The 26,874-nt window shown below is 39.7% G+C and overlaps 1 protein-coding gene across 1 annotated transcript in view; it reads left to right on the forward strand.

Annotated features, from left to right (window-relative positions):
* The first annotated feature begins 1,213 nt into the window (after window positions 1-1,213).
* The window catches only part of SMARCAD1 (SWI/SNF-related, matrix-associated actin-dependent regulator of chromatin, subfamily a, containing DEAD/H box 1), a 37,378-nt gene continuing 11,717 nt past the window's right edge, over window positions 1,214-26,874 (forward strand). The window contains exons 1-10 of the mRNA XM_061477490.1: window positions 1,214-1,592; window positions 10,516-10,690; window positions 12,845-13,004; window positions 14,074-14,131; window positions 17,526-17,614; window positions 19,049-19,129; window positions 19,738-19,819; window positions 21,109-21,491; window positions 25,173-25,375; window positions 26,584-26,674. Coding sequence (XP_061333474.1) covers window positions 1,400-1,592; window positions 10,516-10,690; window positions 12,845-13,004; window positions 14,074-14,131; window positions 17,526-17,614; window positions 19,049-19,129; window positions 19,738-19,819; window positions 21,109-21,491; window positions 25,173-25,375; window positions 26,584-26,674 — 1,515 coding nt within the window. The 5' untranslated portion in view covers window positions 1,214-1,399. The remainder of the gene's footprint in view (window positions 1,593-10,515; window positions 10,691-12,844; window positions 13,005-14,073; window positions 14,132-17,525; window positions 17,615-19,048; window positions 19,130-19,737; window positions 19,820-21,108; window positions 21,492-25,172; window positions 25,376-26,583; window positions 26,675-26,874) is intronic.

The raw sequence follows: 26,874 nt of genomic DNA on the forward strand, positions 1-26,874 counted from the left end.
GGCAACTCATGCCCTTCTCGAACGAAAAAGCGCGAAAGCGCAGAGGCTCGCGCGCTCAGTCCAGGCGAGCTGATTGGCTGCCAGGCGGTGACGCTATAGCTGAGCGCCGTTGCGGGGCGCGTGAAAAGGAACCGGCTGTTGCTACTGGCATCAGACGCTGCCGGTGCAGTGCTCCGGGGCGCCCATGTAGCCTCTTTACCGGCAACCTGGTGCCTCGGGGGCCGGCGCGCCTTTCTCTGCCCGCCCGCAGCCTCACGGTGTCGGCTCCGGTGCGCGGCAGGTGCGTGCGGGGCCTCTCGTTAGGGTCCAGAGGGTTCAGGCTGCCGGGGGAGGGGGGGAAAGCAGCGGTGGGCAGTAGGGGGCAGGAGGAGTGTGGCGGGCAAGGGTGAGCATCAGCGGGCAGGAGTGAGCGGCGGTGGGCAGCAGCAGGCAGGAGGAGGGTGATGGGCAAGGGTGAGCATCAGCGGGCAGGGGTGAGCGGCGGTGGGCAGCAGCAGGCAGGAGGAGGGTGGTGGGCAAGGGTGAGCATCAGCGGGCAGGGGTGAGCGGCGGTGGGCAGCAGCAGGCAGGAGGAGGGTGGTGGGCAAGGGTGGGCATCAGCGGGCAGGAGTGAGCGGCGGTGGGCAGCAGCAGGCAGGAGGAGGGTGGTGGGCAAGGGTGGGCATCAGCGGGCAGGGGTGAGCGGCGGTGGGCAGCAGCAGGCAGGAGGAGGGTGGTGGGCAAGGGTGAGCATCAGCGGGCAGGGGTGAGCATCAGCGGGCAGGAGGAGGATGGTGGTCAAGGGTGAGCATCAGCGGGCAGGAGGAGGATGGCGGGCAGGGGTGAGCATCAGCGGGCAGTGACGGGCAGGGGTGAGTATCAGCGGGCAGGAGGAGGATCGTGGTCAAGGGTGAGCATCAGCGGGCAGGGGTGAGTGGCAGGCAGGGGTGAGCATCAGCGAGCAGGAGGAGGATGGTGGTCAAGGGTGAGCATCAGCGGGCAGGGGTGAGCAGCGGTGGGCAGTGGCGGGCAAGGGTGACCATCAGCGGGCAGGAGGAGTGTGGCGGGCAAGGGTGAACATTTTCGAGAAGGCGTAAACGGCAGCAGGTAGGGAATAGAGATCGGTGGGCACTGATAGGCATCGCGGGCAGGGGTGAGCAGCGGTTGGCAGGCGCGAGCAGCGGTTGCCAGGCGCGTTCCAGGTGCCTGGTAGCATGGGTGGGTGCCGTTTCCATGGGGATGCGGGCACACGTTCGAGAACGCCTGGCCGGAGGGGCCGCCAGGTGCTCTCGCGGCTGCCCGACACCTCGCCGGCTGCTTCTCGAGCTGCACCTGATGAGCCTGGCCGCTTCTTCCTGGCTTTTCCTACAGAAACTGCCCAGCCCGTATGGCCTTCTGCAAACGGGCCTGAGAGGTGAAAATGAGTTTATACAATTTGGACCGCTTTCGCTTTGAGCGGAAGAGAAAAGCCACCGATCAGTGTCCTTCGGCAGCCAAGGTGTCAGCAGGTGACTCTGCTGCAGCGAGCAGTGCTGCTGGAGGTGATGAGACTGAAGTTACAGATGACAGCAGCGAGTGGAATCCTCCAGCTCTGGATGTGACAGGGAAATCTGGTGAGTCGGGTGTTTTGCATGTTGTGTAAGAGCAGTGTAAGTACATCATTACTAGAAATAAATGTAATTTATTTTGTAAATAGTATGTTCTTTTCTATGCATATGTATGTCACAGCAGTTTTCACAAAAACATCCTTATTTGTAACAGTGCTTGCTGTAATTGAACCTGTGCATTTACAGTCAAGTCAGAAACACTCCGATAACTAAAGCTGAAGTGATTTTTTTTCAGTTGAACAAACCAACAATTTAAATGTTTCAACTGCATAATACTTTCCTTTTTATTAATTATCTTTATTGATACTTATTTTACACTAACTCAGGGTTTTCAAAGTATAAAAAAAAACCCTTTTAGTTGTCTGATAAACCTAACACTACATAGGCATACCTTTTTCACTAGAGTTCTAGGTTAATGCAGTGTGGAATATCACAGATAAAACTGGAAAGAAAACAGTTTATTTTTGGTTGGGCCTGGTTTTGTAAGGAGCTGAGCAAGCTACTGCTGATTCTCACAAGCTGACTGCATTAATAGTTTTGTAGCTGTGTTTTTTTTCTGGAAGTAGCTTGTCATTTTCATGGAACAATGAGAACTGAAAAACTTGCTTATGTAGTAATTTATTGGTTTGCTTGGCTGATACACTAGAGATGTGCTGTTTCTGTTTGGAACTGTCAGTTATTACTAATAAACTATAATGGCTGTCAACTGTGTAATCACATTCACCAGTAGTTTTCCTGTTACTGAAGGAGTAAGAATAGAAGAACAAAAATTGTTTGCTGCTGATTATTTTATACATTTTGGATGTTCCATGTAGCTTCTGATGTAGATGTCAACATACCAGTGTTATTGGAGAGATCAGACATGCTTTGACTATCTGTTTAGTAATGGAGCAACAGTATCAGTTGGTATTAACATGAGCATGAGTTGTGGCTTCTGCATGTGTGTGCTTTGTAATAGACTGCATGAAAAACTGGTACTCTGAGGAAGTGCACTTCGGAACAGGTGTCATCTCCCTGTTTGTGGTAAGTCACCCATCTTGTGTGGTGTAGAAGCCACCAGATGTGGATACCCTTCTTGAACTGTGAACATAGATGTGAAGTAGTGGATGGTGCTGTTGGTTTTATGGCTTATTTATTCTTGTGATTTATTTTTTTAATATTGCATCTTTTCCTCTAATATGCTTGTGAACTTGTCTTTGTCAGGGGAAGCGTGTGGGTAGGACTGAGGAAGAGAAGGGAAGACATATGCAATTTGGAGGCATGAGTATGAGTATAGGTAGTCAATAAAAGCAAAGATAAAGGGCAGTCTAAAAGAGGAACTGCTGTGGAAGTCTAATTGTGAGGAAAACTAGTGGAAGATCAAGTTAGCTACCAGTTAAGCAGAGTACAGTAGATGTGCAGGCAAAATTACAGCAAGTAGCTGACTTAAATAGGAATCCATGGACACAGATCCTGATGTTGGACTGGGGTGCTAATTAACATTTTAAATTGAGATGTAGTCACTAGTACTTTGCATAATGTTTTGTCGTTCACAGATACTGAATGTTTAAAGAAGATGGAGTGGTTTGGTGGCGTCTTTTTCCACTTACTTATATGTCATTATGTAACCCATTGGAAGGAATTAACTGTTTAAAAAGCCAGATAACACTTTCTACAAGTTAAGCGAAATTAAACCATTCAGATTTCATCTGCAGGATATGAGGCATTTAGATGTAAAAGAGGAGACTAGGTTTGATTAAGAGATGCTTGTCCTCGTTTCCAAATTAGCAACAGGAAGACAAGTTTTCTTGCTTTGGTTCAAACAAAACAGACTGGGTTTTTTTCTTCTTGAATTATAGTGGAAGATGTACAGAGATCTCCAGTTTATGGCACTCTCTGATTTGCTGCTAAATACATAACTCATAGTTCTTTATTTACTGTAGAAATACTTATAATGCTTTTTATACTCATAGAAACAAAAAATAGCATAAAATAGCTGATTTTTTTTTTTTTTTTGTCCTGTTTCATTTGTTATCATGTAATCGTATTGTATGCGTAAAAAGAATTTCAAAATCAGATCTTTTTCCTTCAGGAGTGCAAACGGTTCAGTGTAATTTCCTAGGGATGTTTTTAGGTGTCTGTTTTGTCAAGTATCCTGAAATACATGTCAACAAAAAGATACTGTTATTTTCAGTCATCCTGGAAAAAACAGCCAGGTGATGTCTGTTCTGTGTCATGAAACACCATTATCTTTTCAGATAAATTTGTTTTGTTTTCCCAGAACAAACAATACTGGTAAATTGTTCTGCACCCTGGGTGTAAATGTATGTAATGCTTCTTGTTGTTTTGTATTGAACATGTTTACCTTATACTTTAATAAGCAATTTGTTGTATGATGAGTAAGAATTGATTGTCTTTATACACTTGCATATTCAAAACTGCACAGGCTTGCAGTGACCTTGCAGCCAAGTTGTAGGTGGTGATTCTGAACAGTTAACTCTGAGGGGTAGAAACCAACTATGGGGGCAATTACAAAGTTGTATCTGAAAGATACCTCTGTAAACAGTTGGGAAGTGTGTTGAAGTGTTGTGCTGTAATTTTCTTTAAAAATAAATTAAAAAATAGTATTTTTTACTAAATAATACATACATTTGGCTTGTATTAGTCTGTTAGAAAACAGGTTATCTTCTTAATTTGCAATTAGATGCTTATAATTATGTAAATAGCTTGGTGTACTGAGACTATTCCAATTGTAGAAATGGAGCAGAACTGTATTAGAACTATACAAATTAGAATAACTTTGATCATGAATTTCAAAATGAGATTTGTATTCAAAAAACATGCTTTACAAAGCTTTGACAGTTGTAATTGAAATTGTAATTGAAATGAAATGAGTGTATATAATCCCGTTACTCATGTTTGATCGTGTTGTTACCTTCTCTGTACTATTCAAATATATAACCCGAATGACTGGATTTCCAGGTTAAGATGTTGAGGGTGTCGCATCATTCACTTGCACTGGGACTGCTGCTTTTATTATTGCCTGGTGTAATTTTCTTAATGAATTGAGGAAGTCCTGTCTTTTGCTTATGTAACAGTTTGTACAGTATTATTCTACTTAAAGCATATTTGGAAAAAAGCAATGGCTGCATTACCTAGTGAACTCTTCCGAGGGTTCATGGGAGGGTATGTTGAAAGTAATCATCACTTTAAAATGGTGTCTTTAAGAAGCACCTTAGGGTAACACTATATTTAGAATTATTTTGGCAATTGAAAAAGAATTCCCTTTGAAAATGGAATATTAATTTTCTTGTAGACTTGAACAGCATGCATTTGATAGTGTTTTCTAAAACTTGGGGGAAATTACTTTCCATTTGACAGTGTTTGTTGTGCAATGTTAGTAAATGTGGTAAGCCTCTAAGTATTATCCAAGTTTTGTTTTTACTTGGGAGAGAAGAGGCTGGCTTTCTCAGACTATGAGGTATGGTTTGTGTAGGAGGCTATATTTAGAATTATAGAGCATATGGGTCAGTGTATTGTGGCTCTGCTCTAGGTATATGCTTCCCAAAAGACTGTAGTGAGCCTGATTTTAAAAAGGGAATAAACAATAAAATTCAAGGTGAAGGTTTTTCAAGAGTAGTTGAAGCTCTGCATTTAATGACTAAACAAAACAAATTATTTGCTCTAACATTATAAAACTGGTTGCATTTGAGCACCTTTATCCATAATTTAACACTCCATATAATCAAAGGCAGTGTGCTCTAGTTATTCTCATGGAATCTTTTTGTGTGAGAAAACCAAAACCAACTTACTTTTGCTGTTGTTTACAGCTCCAGTTTAGGGGTACTTTTGTGTTTCCTTAGTAGAGCCAAACACTAGTTTTATGACTGTGGGCATTCCTTAATAGTCCTTTGTAATTGCCTATAATCAAGAAATTGTGCCTTCAATAATTGCATGCTGTGGAAATAACTGTTTAGTCTGCTACTACTGTACAAGGGTATAATTTGCTCTGAATACGAGGACTCCATATTACATATGGGATTTCTGTTCTTCTCCCCTTCCTTCCCCATTAATAAGGGGTTCTGTTCAGTGGAATAAGTGGAAAGAGGGTGAATGCTTTTTCCAGGCAACTCAGCATTTCATAGGTGTAGGAATTAGGAGTTGTCATGAAGACTGGGTAATTATGTAAAAATAAAACAAGGAGTTGGCAAGTGAAACACTTAAATACTCTTATCTAAATCTCTCCTAAGGATTAGATAGTAAAGAATAAAATTATTTTAAGGACTATGTTGTTTCTGTAAACTTTCCTTGTTTGTGTTTGGTGGTTTTATTGCCTTAAAAAAAATCCTCAAACAACTAAAACCAACCAGCCAAATAAAAAACCCCAACAAATCCAACAATCTTCTTAGCAAAGCTGTCGTAAGTACATGTCATTTCCACCTTGTGCTGCTTGCAGAAGGAATATATTTGAAATATAATTTAGCCTAGAAAGCAAAGATCGTGAAAACTGGATTGATCAATTTTGTTAATTCAGCTGAGATTTGAACATCTCATGTTTCTTATAGGCGTGTTTTGATATTTCCATTTACAGCTTTTTATGCATCTTGCATTTTTGTCCTATTGTGATAACCCTTTCTTGGCTAGCTGAACTTCATAATCTTCAGAATTTTTCTGCTTTATTTGTCTTTGCTAGACAGGAATTACTGAAATAAATTTCCATTCATCTGTATGTTTAAATGTAATAAAAACATTTGCTATATTTCCCAAGGTTTCTCTTGCTCTTCTCCTGTATTAAACAGTTTTCAGATAAAGCAAAGCAACTCTATCAAGGACAACACCTCTTCTTCCAGACATGCATAGAATAAGGTACTGCTGAGGAACTTCCTAATGAACACGTTGGTCTTGGTTACAGGGAGGCCTGGCTTGGGACAATGTGTTACTGCTTTGTAAGCAGAAATTTTTAGGCCTTCTGAAGTTTACATGTGTATGGGCTTTTCAAGATGACAAGATTACTTCGCAAAGTGAGACTATGTGTTAAAAATCATTACAATAATCCTCTGTCATGTTTTCAAACATTAGAAAATTTTAACAATTAAAATTGAGGCCTTCCATCCCAGATGAAGGAATTGGACACCATGTAGCTCATTTCTGCATTTGTTTATTAGATTAATTTATTCTAGCCTCTTCTGTGTCTGGTCTCTGCTGGCAAATCATCTTTGAAAACTGGCGTTATGCTTTATAGTAGCCTGTCTCAACAAGTTTCTGCCTTAGTGGACAAAGGCAAAAGAAATTATCTTTATTTCCAGCTGAAATTACGGTTCCAGAGTTGGCAGCTGAGAAAGTACCACTGGTACTTGGATTATAGGCACATAGGCTTTAAGAAAGGATTGATGCGCTAGAACAGAGCAGATGCCCATGATGCTATATTTGCATTATGGGTATGAGAAGTCCTTTTACATGAAGACTTAACGCTGACAGATACATCATTAAAACTCTCCTGGGAGTTTTGTAGCTGACTTTCCTAAACCTTCCGTGTGTAGCTGGTTTGGTCTCTTCTTATTCATGATGCAAATCTCTTTGATGTGGGAAGTGAGTGGAGTCTATTTTTATGCATCAAAATCGGAGTATATTGCTGTCATTCTTCGCTGAGGCTTTTAATAACCATAGCTATTCTTTCTCTAATTCTTTTCCCTCTTGTTCTGTGTTAATACCCATCTTCTTGCAGTGCAAATTAGACACTATCAACAATGGAGAGCTCCTGTTTATTCAATACCAGCCACAGAGGTGGGATCAGTCTTTGCACAGGGGCATGGTGGTGGGTGGGGGAAGCCTGAATAGCCCAGGTGGGGTAATGGCCCCTTCCCTGGCTTCTTCCAAGCCTGTCATAGGAGAGCCCACAGCCTTATGATTTGGATAAGGATGCTTCCCACTGTTGCGCAGTAACAGTAAGGCTTTTGGGAGCACTGTTGAGACTGAGGGGGGGTTGCTGCCTTAGGGGTATGCAAGATGCATAGTAGGAGCTGCGTGGGTTTGTACAAAGCTTACTATGGGATGCTTAATGGAAGGAGCTGAAGGTGGGAAAGTGGAAGGATCAGAGTATTTTGAAGAGCAAGTGGGGAAAATAGAAGGATAATGGGGGTTAGCTGCATGTAAATAAGTCGGTGTACTCACCCGGCCATGCGCTGTTCATGTTCATCCTTATTAAAATCATATTCTGTCTGCTTTCCTGGGTAAGGGGAATCTTTTCTGTGGATAAGGACTAGGATAAGGGGACCTCTGGATAAGGACCAAGGGTCACCTGGGCCCATATGCCTGGAGTGCCAGCAGCTGGAGCACCACAGTGAGTGGAAAGTCATGTGACAGCCAGCATGGGACATGGAGGCCTGTGTTATCTATGGTACCACCCTGCTGTATGTCCCCTGTGAAGGCAGTGGGGATACCAGGGGTATAACAGCTAGCGGGTGCAGCAGCCTGGGAAGCCGGGGAGGGACCAGAGGGTCTCAGTTGCTAATTTATGCATGGGTCAGCCCAAAATGAGGAGCCCAGTGCCAGCCACAAGGTAGAGGGTGGAGAGATCCATGGCATGTGTCTGTGAGCCTGATGCAAGGGGGGCTAGGCTGACAACCGGAGTGTGGTGCAGGCCCTGTGGGCTGACAGCTGATGAGGAGACTGAGGCTCCATCCTGGGGGGACTGGGTATCTAAAGCCAGCGATCGGAAGGTTCTTCGTGTGTGCTTGCAGCCAGAAGGGGAGCAGGAGGCGGCCGTCATTTGTGTGCCCTGGTTCTGGAGCAGTCAAGTGACTTCAGGCAGGGTGGCAGCAGCAGCAGATAGGAGATACAACTTGGTGGTCCCCAGGGAAGCAGATTCTTCTTTGGCACTAAAGAAAGGCAAACCCCTTATTAAACCTGGTCAGTAAGAAATATGGAATTGCCAGATAATAGAGTTTTTTAGATAGAAATTAAAACATGGGCTTCTCTGGTGAAATAGGATGCTGAAACAAGACAATTCTTGTTGTAAATAACTCTGACAGACTGTGATGGTCTTTCATGAATTAAAAGCTGAGATGACAATAATGATGTACTCTTCTTGATTTTGCCGTTTCCAAACTGGAATGGAGACATTAATGGACTAATGCCTGGTTACTTTTCTGCATGGGTGTTAAAGAAGCTTGAGTTACGCTCACTCCCATCCCTGTAACAAGTGTTAAGCTCCATTTTTGGGTTCTTCCATTTCACTAGTGCGCCATGTTTTTTAGTTTGTTGGGTACCTTTCTCTTTCAAAGCCAGTGTTACTGGTAGTTTCCCATGTCAGCAGATTGCTTGTACTTTTAGGAGTTATCTTTGCTTCCATCAAATGCTGTCACAGTGGGTTATTTTAAATTTATTTTCTGCAAGATTACTTTCATGTGGAAAGTGCTTTCTGCAGCTGTCACATTCTCTGCTCCATGTGTTCTTCCTCTCTTCAGTCATATGCCTCTGGGGTCCGTAATTTGTCTGGTCTTAAACAGAATTACTCAGCTTGCCAACTGTTCTTTCTTTCCAGCACTGGCTGTAAAAATGGTAAAGTGGTAGAAAGGAATGAAGTCTTGACTGTATGGGGCTGCTGCACTGGGTCAGGCTAAGTACAGTTCTTGGCTCATGCCTTTTACAAAACACCTTGAATGCTTTTCTTCAATTACTGACATGAGAGTGTCACTTAAGAGGTGATAGTAGTGTCACAGTGTTTAGTTCTCTTTAATGCAGGTTTAGAGACAGAAGAGCTAGAAGCTGTGTGTTCAAGTCCACATTTATCAACTAAATTGTATTTTTTCCTTACAGTTTTGTGAAGATTGTATCAGGACAGTTCTAGCCTCCATAGGCTTGCCCAGGCTTATATGGGAGCATCAAGAGTTTTAGTTGAATACACCTTGAAATACACCATGCACATGGTTAGAGCATACTGTGCCTTAGCTGCATTTGGTACTCTACTGAAAGAGGCCAAAGTCTAATAAAGCGTAGTTTTTTTGATTTTGTTTACTGTATTCCAGTTCTCTCTGTGCTTCAGGTTCAAGACCTGTGTGGTCATGTTTTCTTCATCTAGATACGTGCATGGAGTTGGTGCAGGTGTAGCTGATGTTAGGGGACTTAACCATTTGTTATTCATAACTAACTAATTCAGGGATTATATGAATAGACTGCTTATGCTTTTGTTTGTCTTACAAGCATGTTCGAAATGGAAAAGTTAATACATGCTAAGGCACACATAATAGGTCAATTTTGCTAGTGTCATTGAAAGTAGTATATGATTCATGAGGTGTCTTCAGAGGGACATAGTTTGATTACATGCAGATTCTGTATATGCTGATGCTTCGTGTATAACACAAAGCATCCTTCCATATGCCAAGTTTCCTTGTTAAGAATCATCTAGAGCATAATGTGGAAAAGACTGGCTAAATAGATTATATCGCTATAGGAGCTGCAACTTACCTGTCAGGTGCCTCAGCGTAGCTTCCTAGTTTTCTGCAGTATAATGCTGATGTCTTGATAGTTTTTTGAAAGGGAACAAGGAGACCATGAATCAGCCATCAGATCACCAGTATGTTTCTATCTGTGCCCTGATCAGCCTGGAAGCATTTCAGAGGATTTTGTTGATTATTAATTTTTCCAAAAGTAAAAATGTATTTATGAGTAGTTGTTAACATAAAATTCATGATCTAGTAAACTTTGCAGTATAAAAATTATTTGTTTGATGTAAGAGGGCTGAGGATCTTTTGCCAGGTAAGTTAATACTTAAAGGAATACAGCTTACAGGAATTTTCCAAGCATGAGGGTGCGAGTTCTGCTTAAATGGTTGCTGTGTATAAGGAAGAAATCATAGCTGTCTAATGCTGTAAATACAGATAAATATTTGAAGTCGTGAGTTATATGTCATTGTCTCCAATCTTTTCTCCTTTTGAAATGGCTTCCACAGGACACTTGGCCATCCCTGAAACTCCTGAAGACAAGAGGCCAAAGAGCGAGCCCTATTTCAAGCACCAAAGAGGGGTACAGATTATAGAGGTATTTCCAGACAGCGAAGGTGAACTACCAAGAAGCTTCAGCACTGCAAAAGAAGATGGAGCTCCAAGGAGAGATGCAGCTGTAATGTATGCATTAATTCAGTTTTCTGTAATGTTTGTGCAACCTGATACAATGCTCTAAATTGAAATACTAAATTGAAAATCAGAGGCTAGGTTCTAGTTTACTGGTCGGTGATTCACCTGCCCTAACTAAACTTAACTGGAATCCCAGAGAAGAAGAATCCAGCTCTTAAGCCATTTTCTCAAAGACACTTGAAAAGGAGGAGTTCTCTAATACTGAATATGTGTGATGTTCATTGTATGCCTGTGCATTTGACCCTCTGAAATCCTCTTAATGGTACTAGAAAGCTTAAGCATAAAATACTTGCTTTATTAGTTTTAAACCATACTGGAGTTGCTTTTAGCTTGTTTCATTTTTTTATGAAACCATAATGAACAGGAAAGTAAGTAAAGCTTCAGTGTGAAGTATAAGAGGTAAAGTTAAGTGTTGATTGCTTGATGTATTTGCTACGCTTAGTGAAAACTGTTTTTTTTTATGATTTGGAAATTTATATGGTTGAATTATCTAGAAGAGCAGAGAATAGTGCTAGAGTCACTTTTGTGGATGCTAAAAAGGCAGCATTGAGAGTGCAGGAGAGACAAGATGTAGACATTTTCTGCAACCAGCTGGAACAGTTTGAAGAAATGCCTGCTTCATTGCTCGCTAGTTATATGTCTGTGTGACTGATTCGTGCTAATTGCCTGTGCCCCTTAAATGTTCTTGTGCTATGCAAAACAAGATGGCTTAATCTGCATTTTGATAGCCTAGCTGAACTCACCTGTGGAAAGCTTTTAGGGAAATAGTAGCCTAAACAGGCATAGTCTCTTGTGAGATTTTCAGCCCTCAGAGCATGGAGTTGCTGGAGCAGAAATTCTTGTATTTTTTTATATGCACCTTCCCCAGAGTTTCAACCTATGTGAGATACTTTGTAAGAAAAAGCAAAAATAGTTAGCAGAGTGAACTCCTTTTTCTGTATATGGCTTAAGTTATTGGTTCTGCAAGGATACAGACATGGAAAGATGGTTGCATGCACCGAATTGGCTTGTGTGCAGTGCTGTGTGAACATAGTTACACTGCTTCTGGGATCACCCTGAGTTGGAAGCACAAGTGTTTTTTACCATATGGTAGTGACACTAATAATCTGTGCAGGATCCAACTTGCAGAGCCACAGCTTGCTATTTCTAAACTGTATTTTGATTACCAAGGGTGAGAGATGGAGAGTAAAGTGGCTCCTAGTGGGAGAGATGAGCGTAAGTTACATCCTTTTGTACTTATCTTTATTCCTATGTAGCCACTGGTCTCATGCCCCACGCAGCCTAGTGCCTGACACTTTGGCATGGTGTGTTGGCTTGGGTGCTAATCAATGTGTGCTGAACCCACTAAGCTGTCTCACAAGTGATATTCAGTTGAGCTAATAAAGCTAATAATTTGAGAGCGTGGCAGGAGTTAGGTTGGATCTGGCCAGGCTTATGAGCTCTGGCTTGAGCTGAACTTAGCCTGGCTTTGCACGGAATTGGTCAATGGAGTGTCCTTGAACTGGGCATTTTGGTGCATGTGTTACCTAATATTTGGGAGTTTTGTGAATTTTTATCTTTTTGCAGGGTATTCCAGCCCCTACTTATCCTGAATCAGGGACACTTATTTCTTCAGAAAGCAGAACGTTTAGAGCAAAAAGCACAACTTTCCTAAAGGAAATGTGCTGCAAGCTTTACTACCAGAGTCACTGTCTGGGCTGTTGGAAAAAAGCAGAACTCTCACACAAGTTTTTGTGGATTGGGGTTATACTCATTTAACAGTTAAATGAGTGTTCCTTCTTGCTTAGTAAGAATGTGATTATGATTATACAGAGAGAGCAAGACTTCTGATGTGCACAACTCTGGCTTTGTTGACAAGTATCTAGATATCGATCCCCCATAGGAAATGACAGGGCAGTTGCAATGTTGAAATGTGTTTACTGCGAACAAAGGTCTGTACATTATCATATATGATTTATTTTGTCCTGAATTGGAGATACTACTTTGAGTACAAGTTGATTCAGTGTTACTGAATGCATCTAAACACATTTTGAGAGATCCCATTGGTTCTGGTTTATGGTAATGTTCTGGTAGGGTAAAACATCCGTAACCAAAAATAAATTTTAATTCTTTCTCTTTCCCCGTACATCATAGCTCTGATGATAGCTCTGAACAGTCTGATGAAGAATCTGAACTGTTGCAGTTGGCTTGCGCTGGGGATCCGCTGTCAGCTGTGAAGAAGGGTGTGGAGGAGAACATCAGAGCTGCAAAGCTGCAAACACTGGAGGACTTTTTTCCTGGAAAAAATGACCAAGGATTACAAGATGTAATAATGTTATTTTGCTTTATTTTCATGACTATTCTGTAGGCAGGTTTCTTAAGCATCTGGTTTTACTGTAGGGAACAGCCTTGTGCTTGATAGTCGTATGTAGTGCTGATGGCATTTATTCTCAGGAGAGTGTAAGATAGCTCCTGTATCAGCAGAACTTTGTAGTACATAGAGGCTGTGCAAATTTTGGTCCGCAGTTACATATCCACAACATTTTTGAAAGAAGACAGAGAACTATTAGGCAAGTCTCTTGTTCCTTCATGAAGGATCTGGAACAGTCTGTCCTGACAAACCCTATACAACTGGTGAAGGTGATTAAGGAAAAATCATGAGCCTTTTGAAAAGGAAATTTTTTTATTATAGCAGAATAGTGAGATGCCATTTACAAATGTGGACAGATAATTGTGAGTCAGGATTCATCATAACTTCATTTTTTGTGTTTTCTTCGTATTTGTAACTTTTAGGCCATTTGCTTCTGTTGCGGTTTTCTTGCTTGCAAAAAGCATTCTGAAAGTCTCAACATCCAAACAATTTGTAGAAGTTACCTATTTTCAGTTTACACTTGGAGAGAGAGAGAATCTAAGACTGCAAGGAAGCAGAGATAAACTTTGAAGCATGTTTTAAGTTTTGTGCGTGTACTGTCAGGAAATTGTCCGATGTGACGTAAGTCACAGACATAGGTACACAGACATGAGTTAAGAAATTAGTTTTTTGGGTTGTCTGGTTTTGCAATAGTAACATAGATTGGCTTTTGACAAAGAGCTTTTAAGTAAACCTGCATGGTGTGTTTGAAGTAGGGAAAAAAGTGGTAATAAAATGGGATTGTGTTTAAAATGTTTTCCAGTAGGTTTTTTCAAAAGTATTTCCAAATACAGCTTATGTGATCAGTCTAGCTAACTTGGTAATGTAAATTTTGTGCTTGAATTTTATGATGCATGTATTTTTGAGGTGTTTTTCTTAAAGTGTATTTCAATACACTTTAATACACACTGATTTATCATTGTCCTCCTGTGTTCAACTGGATTAAAGCTCATCACTTAGCAGTTGTCTTTTTTTTTTTTTTCAGTTGTTAGAATCAGCACACACAGTGAATGAAGCTGCTGGTTTGCAATTCAGTTATGAAGGTATGTTTAACAACAACAAAAAACCAAAACCAAATTTTAGGAGCTGTAGCTAATTCAATAAAGTAAACTTTGCTGGTAGGTATTTAAAAAGTGGTAAAGCATATGCTAAAAGTTATGCAATTTTTTTTTTTATTGCAATCACAAAACTGAAATGACAGGCTTTGCAAACTGAAAGATGAAAAGATGTGGACCAAAATCCAAAAAATAGAACAAAAAAGGGGAGTTTGTTCCGTGAAGCCCAGGATTGCTTTACATGTGTGTCATGAAGTAAATTCTGTTCCTGCTGGTTCCTTCCTTGCCCAGAAGTTGAGGCAAATGGTAATGGGCTAGCAATAGTAATTCTGAATGTTGTAGGTAAGAAATGTGGTGATATGGAAAAAATATACCAAGTATGTAGCCACTCATAACTGTTTCTGTCAAGGCCCATCACAATTTTCTCTTCATGTTGACTTCAGCACTTGCTTGTAATTCTCAGTAAGAGCCATTAGTCTTAAACATTAGACAAATCCCCATGGTTCTCTAGCAAAACATGTCCCAAACCATGCCTTTGAGCCCTCAGAGCTTATTTAGGATTTTTTATTCTGCATCTGAATTTATGCAGTCTCATGCTGTTATCAAAAAAGCCCACAAAACAACAAAAAAAGACAAAAAAACCCAACACTTGATGTGTGAGTTTGTAGGAAATGGTAAGCATGTAAAAGGGTCGTAATTCTTGAGCTTTGGTTTTGCTTCTTGACATCGCCTAAATCCAGGGTTAAATCTCTTGCCTTTATATTAATCTTTCTGACTGATGTCCTGGGGTAGGTGGGGGAAAAACGGAAGGTTGGTATGAATATTAACATCATTATAAAAAGCTGAAGATTCCAAATGCAGTTCAGTTGTTGCACAGTTTTCCTGAGATATCTTCATGGTTTGGAGATGATTGAAAAGCTAATTATGATCACTCTTGATTACTTTAGTTGTTCTAAAGTGGTTAATGTGGCTTTTCATGCAGTATCCTATGGATTTTGAAGCAACATGTCTAGGATGCTCATGTGCTCAGGGAGAACAATTTTAATCTCTCTAAATTAGAAGATCTATTGCTAATCAGTTCCCCATTGTACTTGCCATATTTTCATCTTCTGATATTTATATACAACTTCAAGGATTTTTTTTAAAACAATTATCAGAAAGCTTTTTTTTACGCAGCCAGACCAACATTTTGAGATTTTCAGATGATCAGATTCTATAAATGGGACTTCTTGGATGCTGGTAATAGAAAACAAAAGCTAGCATATTTTTGAGGGACACACTAGTTTTGAGTGCTGCTGCTCCTGGAATCCCTTCCTGGAAAACTATGACTACTTTTCAAGGGTTTTGATTAATATTAACCCAATTTAAGCAAGTATATACACTTAAACTTTGTTGAAGTCCACAGTGTTTGAACCAAAACACTTTAATTTGTGTTATATAGGCCTTGCCTTTTGGCCATTTTTGTGTTGATCTAAGAATGCTATTTCACATACTTTCAATATGAGCCCACAGAAGAATCTTGGCAGCAAAATTCTCACTAATCACAGCTGTTGTATAAAATGGTTAGGAGTAAGCATGCCTGAAAGGGATGGTATAAATCACATTGTTTTGGACACATTTTTAAAAATCAAGACACTACTGAACATCTGCTTATCTGTGTCAGTTTGTGATATGCTTAACATGTTGTGAAGCATGGACTCAGAGAGGTCAGGGACAACACACTGTTTCGTGAAGCATGGCTTTGCTAAAAAAGCATGGCTGAGTCATCCTCAAATTTTTCTGTCCTTTCAAAATGACAAAAATCTGTATTTATAGCATGAATTCAGTAGTTGTATGTAGCTAAAACGACACATTGCAGATGACTTAGATATACGACTGATAGGTATGTGACACTGAAAATAGGTATGTGAATGAGAGATGTGAAGTTATATTGATGCTTGCTGCTTGTGATTTGTTTCTGGTGGTGTTTTCTGTACATCTTGAAAACCATGAAATCACTGAGGGTGCTTCTGAGCTGAAGCCTCGGGTAAACCTGTCTGATATTCACTGCTTTTTAAACAGGTAGAAATGACTGTTTTGTAATATAAGAATGTCATAGTAATAAGGCTTTTTTTGCAGTGGTAGCAACAAATACCAGTGGAAGTACTTGCAAATGTTTCTCTAAATTTTGAAACCCTGGAGCTGCTTTTCTTGTTGCTCATTAATCATAAAATTTCTGGAGAGAACAAGAATTCCTCTGGAAGGCCTGATGTGCTCTGCCTCCATGCCAGGGATTGTTCCCATCTAGCAGTGACAGAGTTTCTTCATCTCCTCAGCTGTATGCTCTCTTAACACATGAAGGAGTAATTGAGTGTACCTTGCAGAAGTGAATGTTTTCAGAAAGTTGGGATTTTTCATCATTTACAAATGTGGGGGTTTCAGAAGACCACAGGTTGATTTCTAATGAATTCTGTATTGATTGTCCAGGCGATCTTCAGGATTGGGAGCATGCTCTGTGTGCATGTGCTTGTTCACTGGTCACCTTTGGCAGTCTGGGAGGGAAGGGTGGCATGCTGGTGCAGGCAGCTCTGCAGGCAGTTATTCTTCTAAAAAAGACTTAATTTGCAGTATAATAATTTACAGTAACTTGGTTTGGTAGCAAAGCTAATGTGCAGAGATAATGGTAATGTGTTCATGAACTGCGCACAGCAGAGTCAGAAAACACACCTGACTGGGCAGGTCTTAATGCTGAGATGATAATCTCTTGATAATCAGCAGGGACCAAAGATATTCAGAAGGTTCTGGCTCATATGAACTATTCATAAGTATCATAGTTATCATCGATACTTGCTTATCACTGACTTAATATGCATAGTTTTCTTTCAGACATTTGGTATAGTGTTGAAAATTGTTTGGTGATAACCTCTCTGATATGCAGCTGAGCCAGAAATCAGTCATCAGCACTTCCAGATTGGCAGTAATGTATATATTCCAACTTGTGATTGGGGTTCAACCTTCATTAAATACCAACTTTCCAAAAGCAGTCAGCTTCAAAAAATACAGACCTTTATGCAACTTATGTGTAAAACACTTGGCAACTATTAAAAAAAACAAAATAAGCAAAGCTATTTCAGTTGTAATGTATGAGAAGTAATTGCTTGATTAATTGCCAAGCTACTAAAGAAAACTTAGGAGGTAAATAAACATGTATTTTCAAGCAGCTGCTTTGCTTGAAGTTTCAATGTATGTGTGGACTGTAATAGGAAACTATTATGGAGACTGGTAAATGTCTTGTGCAGTCAATAAGTAGCCGCTATAGTGTTGGTTTGAATGATCCTGCTGTTTTGGGGTAAACTTAATGAAAGTAATTAATTCTTCCTTTCTGCCTCAACTCTTTTTAAAGCTGCTTCTCACAAAAGGAAACATAATGATAGTCCCCCAACTTCTAGAAAGACGACTGAACAAGTCACAAAAAAGATAAAGACAGATTACGTAAGTACTGTTTTTTCACTCTGTGCATTGTAAAATAAATGAAATTACCTGACTTGGTCAGTGACGGTGGTAACATGAACTTGGTGTGTTTCATCAGAAAGTCTAATCAAATTCAATTTTTGCCATCTGAATGAAGTTTTCCTGTGTTATTCTCCTTGGGAATTCGGAATGGAATGATCTGTTTTGTTCTCTAGTGTTTGTGGATTTGTATCCCAGTATCCTGTTTGCTGCTTTTGTGGAAGTGGTTACAAAGGAAGCTTTACTGAGTTATTACCCAGTCACCCTAGCAAACAGTGCTTCAATGGACCTGGGTTTATGCAGTGGTTTGATTTCTGTGCTTTAACAGTTCTGTTACAGTTAAAAGGGTAAGGATTGGGAAAAAGTGAAGCTGAAACATGGGGTTTTAGAGTTTGTGAATTGTAGTGAGCAAACACACAGAGTTGGTTGTTAGGTTGGTTTTTTTTCCCCCTTGCTTTTGCTTTTTCTCTGGTTCCTAAGGTTGTTCCTCAGGCTAGAGCATACCTTGCCAGCTACTTTACCGTACTGCAGCTGTACTGTTAATGATACCATACTCTCACTGAGGAAAGGAACATTGTCCTCTGTTACTAGGAGTGCTTCTGGGTGATCTGGTTTGTGCTCTTTCAGCAAATAGCATCATTCAGCGAAGTAAATATTGATCAAGCCTGTTGGCATCTCTGCTGTAGATAAGTAGATCTGTAACCAGTTTGCATTCAAAGCTCTGTGAAGAAACTTGTGTAATTCTTTGTGGCGAATACATAACAGAGCGTCTTGTGGCATGTAGCACTTTGGCACTGGTTCATGAAAGAACTCCCTATTTGCAGGCTGATAGTAGCTGTTAGTGAAGCTGTTGTTGATGAAAACTTTTGCCAGTTTTTGATGTGACTCCATGGTGCTGTGGCATAGTATTTGTGGATTTTTTTTACTTGTACACGTTCATATAAACACACCATTTGACACATTTATAGACTCTGGTGGGTTAAATACTGCATGCTTAGTAATCTAACCTAAAGGGATTGTTAACCCTGCCATCTTCTGCCTTAAATATCATCCAGAATCACTGTTAACTTTTTACTTGAAATAAATGCAGACTAGATAGTTCCAAATTATTTATATTTTGGTATGTAACTTTGCACTGTGTATGTTTATCGAGTAAAGAATGACAGCCTTTCAAGACTGAAGACATTTTCCATGCTTATGAAAGTTTTGGTCTTCTATCAGCTACGGACAAGGAATCACTTCCACAAATCAGATTTGTCTTAAGTGCTTTTGTAATTCAGAATGGCTTTTTAAGGATAAGCAACGTTGATTATGTTTGATTGGTTTTAACTGTGGAGGTTTTGTTTGGTTTTTTGTTTTGCTTGTTTCTAGGCTTATAATTTACATTAAATCTAATAGATTTATTTTTTAATGTAGCCGGATAAGGCAGATCCATGGGAGGGGCAAGAGGTGATGTTGAAGAAGCTGCAAGATATATTCCCTATATTGGATGAAGAGGTGAGCTCATCTCTCATGATGGCACATCAGGTTTTGACTTCTTGAGAAAATTGCAGCTGTTTATAATCGAAACTAAACAGGGCTAACACCAGCAGCACTCTTGAAAAGAGCTAACGGTAGGAAGGTGTTCACTGCTGCTGCTTCTGGAATGTAATTTGCCCTGAACTGAGAGCAGTTGGATGTAATCAGAATATGGAACTTCTCATCCTACTTTTGGTCCTGTGACAGGCCTGGCATAGTGCAAAAATGCATGAGGAAATAATCCCTCTCTCTCGCATTCTCCCTTGGATGACTAAATATACTGTGTGCTTTGTACTAGTTTAGTACCTGATAATACTCAGCAACTGGTCAGGTCATTTTAGTTCTAGGGTTTTTTTGGAAGCAAAACTCGTTTATATGTGTTCTTACCCTTTTGAAAAGTGGAGTGCAGCTCTGCCTAAACTGAGTGTGTAAGGATAAACTGTTTTCTCCTTTTGATTTCCTTTTATTTTGAATCATCTGATTTATAGGGGTTGTCTTTGCCTTATGCAGTTAAAATTGGTAGTGCCTTAATGTCATGCACAGAAAACCAGTTTTTGCTTGTCACAATACAAAATTTCTCTTACTAGGAACTGAGAGAGGTACTACAGGAACATGACTGGCTGTTTCATGATGCACTGGAGACCCTGAGAGCATTTGCAGAAGATGAGCGTAAGGACAGATTGATAATCCATTTTATGTCAGGATAAAAGAAAAAGACTTGTAATACAAATAATTTCTAATGTCCATCAGTGACAGCCCTGACATCAGTATGCCTAGAAACTTGCACTGATACTTGAAATTAGTATTACGAGGAGGATAAGAGTTTTAAATGTCATGATTATTATATCTTTTGTTCTGTAAGTAGAGATAAATATCTTTGCCTCGCTAATACAGATTTGCGTAAGAAGTTGTAATTACCTATGGGTATATCATAAAATATGTTTTGAAATGTCTCAAAGCTGACATCTGCTCCCCTCCTGCTTGTTGAAAATTAAGCACTGTTTTTTAACTGGAGTAATTTGTAAATCGGTGATTGTCAATAACTGCATAGGTGACAAGTGACATATGCCATTTTATCCTTTTAAAATACATTATAGGAGAGGAAAATACTAGAAATAGGCCTTAAATTATGCAACCAATTTACAAATACCAGTGCATTAAATGTAGTAGGGAGCAAGAACTGTGATTCCAGGTAAATCTGTGAATTACAACTTAAGTAATATTTAATGAGTTGATTACTTTTCAGTGTTAAATGGCTGTCAGAAATGTGTATGTTTTGCTGTATCAGCTACTTAAGTATTCTTGGGATAGGATTGGATTCTTTACAAGTGGAGAGAGTTATCAGTTTGCATGAGGCTGGCTCCTTGCTGCTGCTTCTAAGAAGGTACACATCAGGGTTGGAGTCAGTCAGCAGCGAGCTGGGATTGGGCAGAAGAAAAATGTTGCAAATGCTTTCTTCTAAAGAAGAATGCTGTACTGAGATGTATTAAACTGGGAAAAATACCCAATTTTAGTGTTGAAAGTAGGTTTATTTTATGAAATCAACATAATTAAACTCTCTGCAGTTGGGTGGAGTGGGACCAGTATCTCATCCCAGTGATACATCAGAGTTCTTAACTATCTGCTATTACCTCAGAGCTTCTGCAGCTCACACATACTATGTTGTGTTGATCACCTGTATTTTAAGATAGCTGCTTAAAACCTTCTTCTGTTTGAGTAGTGTACAAGTTAGGATGGCTCATCTTACACTCACAGTTGGTACTATTTACATGTTTTAGACAGACTTCCATGGTGTTAGCTACTCGTTTCTCTTAGTAACACCTGCTGTTGACATGCTGTGTATTCAATCCTCGAACTGTGTGTTATATCTGTATAGGTTTATTTTGGAAGAACAGTATGTTTTAATTTGCTCTTAAACAGTATGCATTGACTTGTTGCTTTCTATATTGCATTCACAGACGTAGAATTTTCTCTCCACCATGACAATTCTTACTGGACCAAAACCTCCGACAAGAGCAGAAGTGGTAAGTGTAAAGAGAAGCTGAAGAATAAATCTCCCAGAGAAATGGAGAGCAGCTTTCAGGAAAAGGCCAAAGGCCAAATGAACTTTTGGAGTACTGAAACAGACTCAGAGGACACATCAGCTTCTGAAGATGGTGATAGCGTCTTTGATGAGGACTACCACAGCAGCAACGAAGTGGTGGAGGATTGCTACAGAGAGAAAATCCTCAGCTTCCTGCAGGATGCTTCCATGAGTGAACTGATTTTGATTCCCCAGTGTTCTCAGAAAACAGCTCAGAAGATAATAATGCTCCGGCCCTTTAACAGCTGGGAGGCTCTGGTAGGTCTGCATTCTTCTTTTTCTATCCCCAGCTTGCCTAGAGTCAAGGTGGCTTCAGCCTAGGGAGGCTTAGATGGGTGGCCTTATCCTGATTAGGCTAAAATGCTATGTTCCTCCTAAGCCAATAGCGTTTCAAATAGTGTCATATGACCTGATTTTGAATGAATTAAGGGGTGATTTTTCTGGAAAACTCAAGCTGATTGGCTGACTTTACTGCCACTCACTCTGTTGCATAGAAAGTTGGTTGATTTCACTGCAGAAGAAGAAATTAGAGCTTTCACTTGGAAAGGAGGTGTTTGCTAGTTTCTACTGAGCTCTTAGAGCTGAAAACCTATGCAGGAGGCAAGAACGTGGCAGGACCTTTACTGCAGACACTTGAACAGCAACAGCTTCCAGAGTAGCTCCATGATTGAAGGTGCCAGCATGGATATTTTCAGTTGCATACAAGAAAAAGTCATTTTGGGGGGCAGAGGGTGTTTGGTCATTTTTCTTTAATCTACTGCAGCTTAGTCTCTAGCATGGTTTTGCTAGCTGAGCAATGCAGCCATTTTTAGTGGAGCAAGCTGCTGTGATTTTATTAATACAAGGTAAAGCATCAGAAGGCTAATCCACAACAGAGGGAAAAACGGTATCTCTTGGTAAGTAGATTATCTGCTGTCATAGGGATGTTACTTTCACATGTTTCCCATGGTTTGTTTGTTGCCTTTACATTTCGTGAAACTTCAGTTAAGTGCCAGCCATCAGACCCCGGTAAGAGCAGCGTTGGTAAGAACTTTTGACATGCATTACAGCAGATTTTCTTGGTTTAATTTATTAGTGCTTTGGATTTTAAAGCAGTAACTGTGCATAGGCCATTTTACAGAGTAATTGATACGTTTTGTTATCAGTTTGTGTTCCGAAACCTCTCATACTGATGTATGCAAGATTTGCTTGTATTTTTTCCAGAGCGGAACAGAACTTCTTCAGTATGTGTAAAACAATAACATTTATTATTCTGTGTGTGAAATGTTTTACCACAAAATAGTTAATTATACTGGACAGATTTTTAAGGAAAACAAAATGATCTTTGTATGTTGTGTGGCAAGGGGGGGAGACAAGAGGAGGATAGATGGAAAAAAATAACAAGGTGCAGGTATGCTGCAAAAGAAATCCGTTTTGCCCCAAGCCTTTGGCTTCTCACAGAACATCTGTCATGTGGCTATTACTTTCTAAACTTGTTGGATTTTGCCTGAGCTTAAGTCTTTGCAGAAATATTTGCTACAGGGCTGTTCTCCTTTTCTGTTTAAATATTTAATGGAAAAAAAGCTGCATGGGCCTGTTTCTGTTCAAAATTTGCCTTTCATAAAGATTCCTGCTGTCAGCAACCACATATTTATATAGTATTGTGAATACTTGCCCAGAGTAGAAGCAGTTTGCAGCAGATTTTAGCAGACATTTTGTATCAGTGTGGATTTAATTGTTTGTAAAGATTTAGTAGCTCAGTGACCTAGTGTTTTTCCTACTAATTAAAAGGAGTGGTAGAATAATGGAGGGAGTTGATTCGGTTTCAGCATTAAAGAAATTGGCTTGTTTTTAAGGTTTCTTTGTACTGTAATGGTGTATTTTAGAATACAATGTAAAGCACTAGAAGTTGTTACCACTTATGCATTATTAAAATTGAGAAAGATTGTAAGGCTCTCAGCAGATATGGAAATTGGATGTCTTATTCCAGGAATACGTAAATTAAAATGGCTTTTTTATTGTAGACAACCTTTTTAAGTTAGACTTGTTCATCATATTCTGTATACTGCAATAGTATATGAGTGAGGAGATAGAAACTCAAGGAAAAGTAGTTTTGGCATTTTTATCATCTCATTTTGTTTGGCTGCAAATGTGCAAACTGCTTTGAAAACTGAACTAGCAGGAAATCCAAAAGCACTTCTCACCAAAGCAAACCTAAGGGAAGCAGCCCATGCAGCAGGTTAGAAATGGAGGCTGCTTAAAGTGGAGGTGGAGTTTGTTGGTTGAGGCTGACTTTCACCCTTAGGGAGTAAAGTGGAATCAAAAAAATTGCCTTAAAGTGGTGTAAAGTAAGCCTGAGCAGGGTGTGCTGGCATGGTGGTTATGCACTGAGGAGCGCTGCTGCAGCCCTGAGCTCCACTGGACCTTCCATAACACATGCTGTGAAAGTCCATTGTCTGTGATGGTCTCATTGCTGTGTCCTGCATGACAGGGCAACATCGTGTGTTTGACATCTAAACCATTTGCTGAAATTTTTCTTGCTTTAACTTTGAGACTAGTGTTACTGTGATGACATGAAACAATACAATTTCTGTTCATAACAGATGGCTTCATTCTCCACACCTTCATTTATAGATTACAGGATTTATATTCATGCCAACCAAAGCTTTAGGCATCAAAACAAATGTTGAAATTTTTTAATAACCTATTAAAAATCACATTCCTTATGTCTCTGTTATATCTAAATAGAGGTGTTTATTTAGAAGGCTTCATTGCGAGTGTTGACGTGTACCTTGGCCTGGTGTAATCTATGAGTGTTGGTAAACTGGGTTTTCTTTAAAATGGAACAAAACCGCAAATAAAAGAAAACCCCCAAACTATAACAGGAGGCTTTCAGTAGAGGGCACCATTTCGTTATTTTTTTTCTCTTCCTCTGCTTTTACTCTGCAATGTGGCAAAATTGATCAGTTACTTAACACGTCTAGGTTTTTAAGGGAAAGGATTCTAGGGAGATATGCACCTGTGATGTTAATGCTAAAATTAAACACATCCCTAATTTAAATTTAAGAAAAATATGTGTGGAAGTTACTTCTGTTTTAACGAAAGAATGGCAAATCCAAAGGACCTGCTGTTCTTCAATTCTTTAAAACCATTAATAAGAAAGATATCTGTTCTTTACAGTGAAATAACTTTATGCAGAAATATGCATGAAAATACTATAATTACCAATATGACCACAGTTACTGCAGGACTAAATTTATTAGAAGGTTTTGCACTTTCTGCAGACAGCCTTACATGGAATCAAGGAGAAGCTGATGGGCCTGAAGGGTGTGTTTTGACACAACTTCAGGGTGCCTGGCTCTAAAAACAGAGAATATCCATATTGTAGTGAAGATAATGAAGCTTAGGGGAGGAAAATACAAAGTAGTGTGGCCTTGAGGAAACAAGTGGTAGAAGTAAGGCTTCTCTGTCAAAATTAATAAGGCTTTATAGTTGAAAAGGGGAAAAAAAGGTACATTTAAGTATTAATTAAAGATGCAGTGTCACATGATAGGCTTGTATTTGGCACCAGGTTGTGAGAATGAGACTTGTAAGTAGCAATTCTCATAACAACTAAGAAGCTGGGAGCTCTTGGAGAGCTTGTGTTCATGATTAATGTAGGAAAGATTGTGACATGGAGATATTATTTAAAAGAAAATAAAAGTTGATGATAGATTATATACATACTCTAAAAAGCCTCTGGTCTTGGTAGACTGAAAGTATGGAGCAACAGAGGAAGTTAGCCTTGGTCAAGGTGGGAACATGTGTGTAAGGAATATTTGAAGTTTTGAGAGGAGGTCAGGGTGCCATCGCTGTCCTGAATTGCCTGCTGCTGCAATAGCTGTGGATTTTCACCGTAGCAGCTTTGTTGCTATTATCAGAGTTCATAGTGTCTATTTTTTTATTATTATTATTTTGCAGCTTGCAAAAATGAATAAGACTGCTGGTTTGACTGAAGACATAGTGTGGAACTGCAAAACACTGCTGAAGGAGAGGGACGTGGTTCTAAAGCTCATGAATAAATGTGAAGACATTTCAAAGAAACTGACAGAACAAGTGACCAGGCTTCCTGTAGATAGAGCAAGAGGATGGAACATTGCTCAACCTTCCATTCTGAATAAGAGGTATCTCTCCCTTTTTTATTCTTGCAAGGGTGTCAGGTAATAAGATAAACTTTTGAAGACTGGGACTTTCAAAACTGCGGTCTCTGAAAGTAGAGTTGCAAATGTTTGACACTTAGCAGCCCTCAGTGAGCTAGACAGTGATGTGCAAGACTTGAGGGAATCCAACAGCTGTTTTTAAGTGTATCGGGAAAGCTGGTGAGGTTTTAGAACAATGCTCAATGCCTTGTTTTACTTGCTCCAGTTTTTTTGTGAATGTAGAAGTCAACTTTGAGTGATGGGATCATGAGTTGTCAACTTACTCCAAACCAAAGACCAAAAAAAATTGCTTTTATAATGGGGGAACTTATGTTCAAAGATGCTAAATCAAAATTTATCTGAGCTAACTTGTAAAGTTTATCAGCTGGGCTTAAGACCTCGGTCAGGAAGTTCAGATATACAAAATTACCTGGAACCCTGTATCCAGTGGGACAGGCACCAGGGATGTAATAGAGGGAAGGATTTATTTTAGAGAGGTAAATTTGTAAGGTTTTCCAAATGAATATTGGGAATAAAGAGAGTGCTTAGGAGGAACGGAGGTGGATATGGTGGGGGAACATTAACCTAAGGGCTGGAAAGCATAGGTTTGAAGTGCGAATGGCTGGAGTAGCAACCTGGATTAGGCTTGGAGGCTGTTAGTGGTAAATAGCAAAAGGATTTTCAGCTGGGTCAAAATGAAACTGAGAGGAAGACGGAACTGTTTGGTGGGAGCTTATTAGTGATCTTTGGCAAAAAATGGTGAACTAGGTGACTTGCTGTTGAGTGTGTTTTGTAGGTTGTGTTTGGTTCCAGCACCACTAGTAATTGTACAACAGAGCAAATTTAGTGATGCAACTGCTAAATGCCGCTTAATCTTTTTGTGTATTTTAAAAATTACCAGTTTTGTAACTGATTTTAACTGGTCATGGATCACTGATTTTTGAAGAAACGTAGTATTGTAACATTAATTTTGATAATTTAAGATGTTGAAAATTCAGATAAACTGCTTACAAGGATCAGAGATACTCTTTGGTATTCAGGTGACTGATTAAAGTTTGTGGTTTTCACTACATGAGGAGATCTAGAGTGACTTAAAATATAGGCAGTATTCTGTGATTAACAGAATTGTAAAGCTGTGTTTTATGGAGAAACAAATGAGAAATCATGCTTAATATGTCACCATCTTTTAACAGTTTTGTTCTCAAGCCATATCAGAAGATTGGTTTGAACTGGCTAGCACTACTGCATAAACACAGATTGAATGGCATATTGGCTGATGAAATGGTAAGTCTACACCCTATTTAAGAATCATTGAAAACTTTGCAAAAATGAGTTTGTTGAATTCTTTAATTTCCTGGAAACCACAAACAGATTCTAAGTAACTTGTTTTAGCTAATATAACTTAAATTGCAAACAGTTTCTCCAAATGTTTAGAAGCTGCTGAGCTCTTACTTTCAATTTGAAAGCCAAAGGTAGCCTGGGCA

This window comes from Pezoporus flaviventris, unplaced genomic scaffold (genome assembly GCF_033815535.1).
Source record: "Pezoporus flaviventris isolate CSIRO_AGI_PZ_B2104156 unplaced genomic scaffold, CSIRO_AGI_Pfla_v1 ptg000002l, whole genome shotgun sequence".
NCBI classification, from domain to species: Eukaryota; Metazoa; Chordata; class Aves; order Psittaciformes; family Psittacidae; genus Pezoporus; species Pezoporus flaviventris.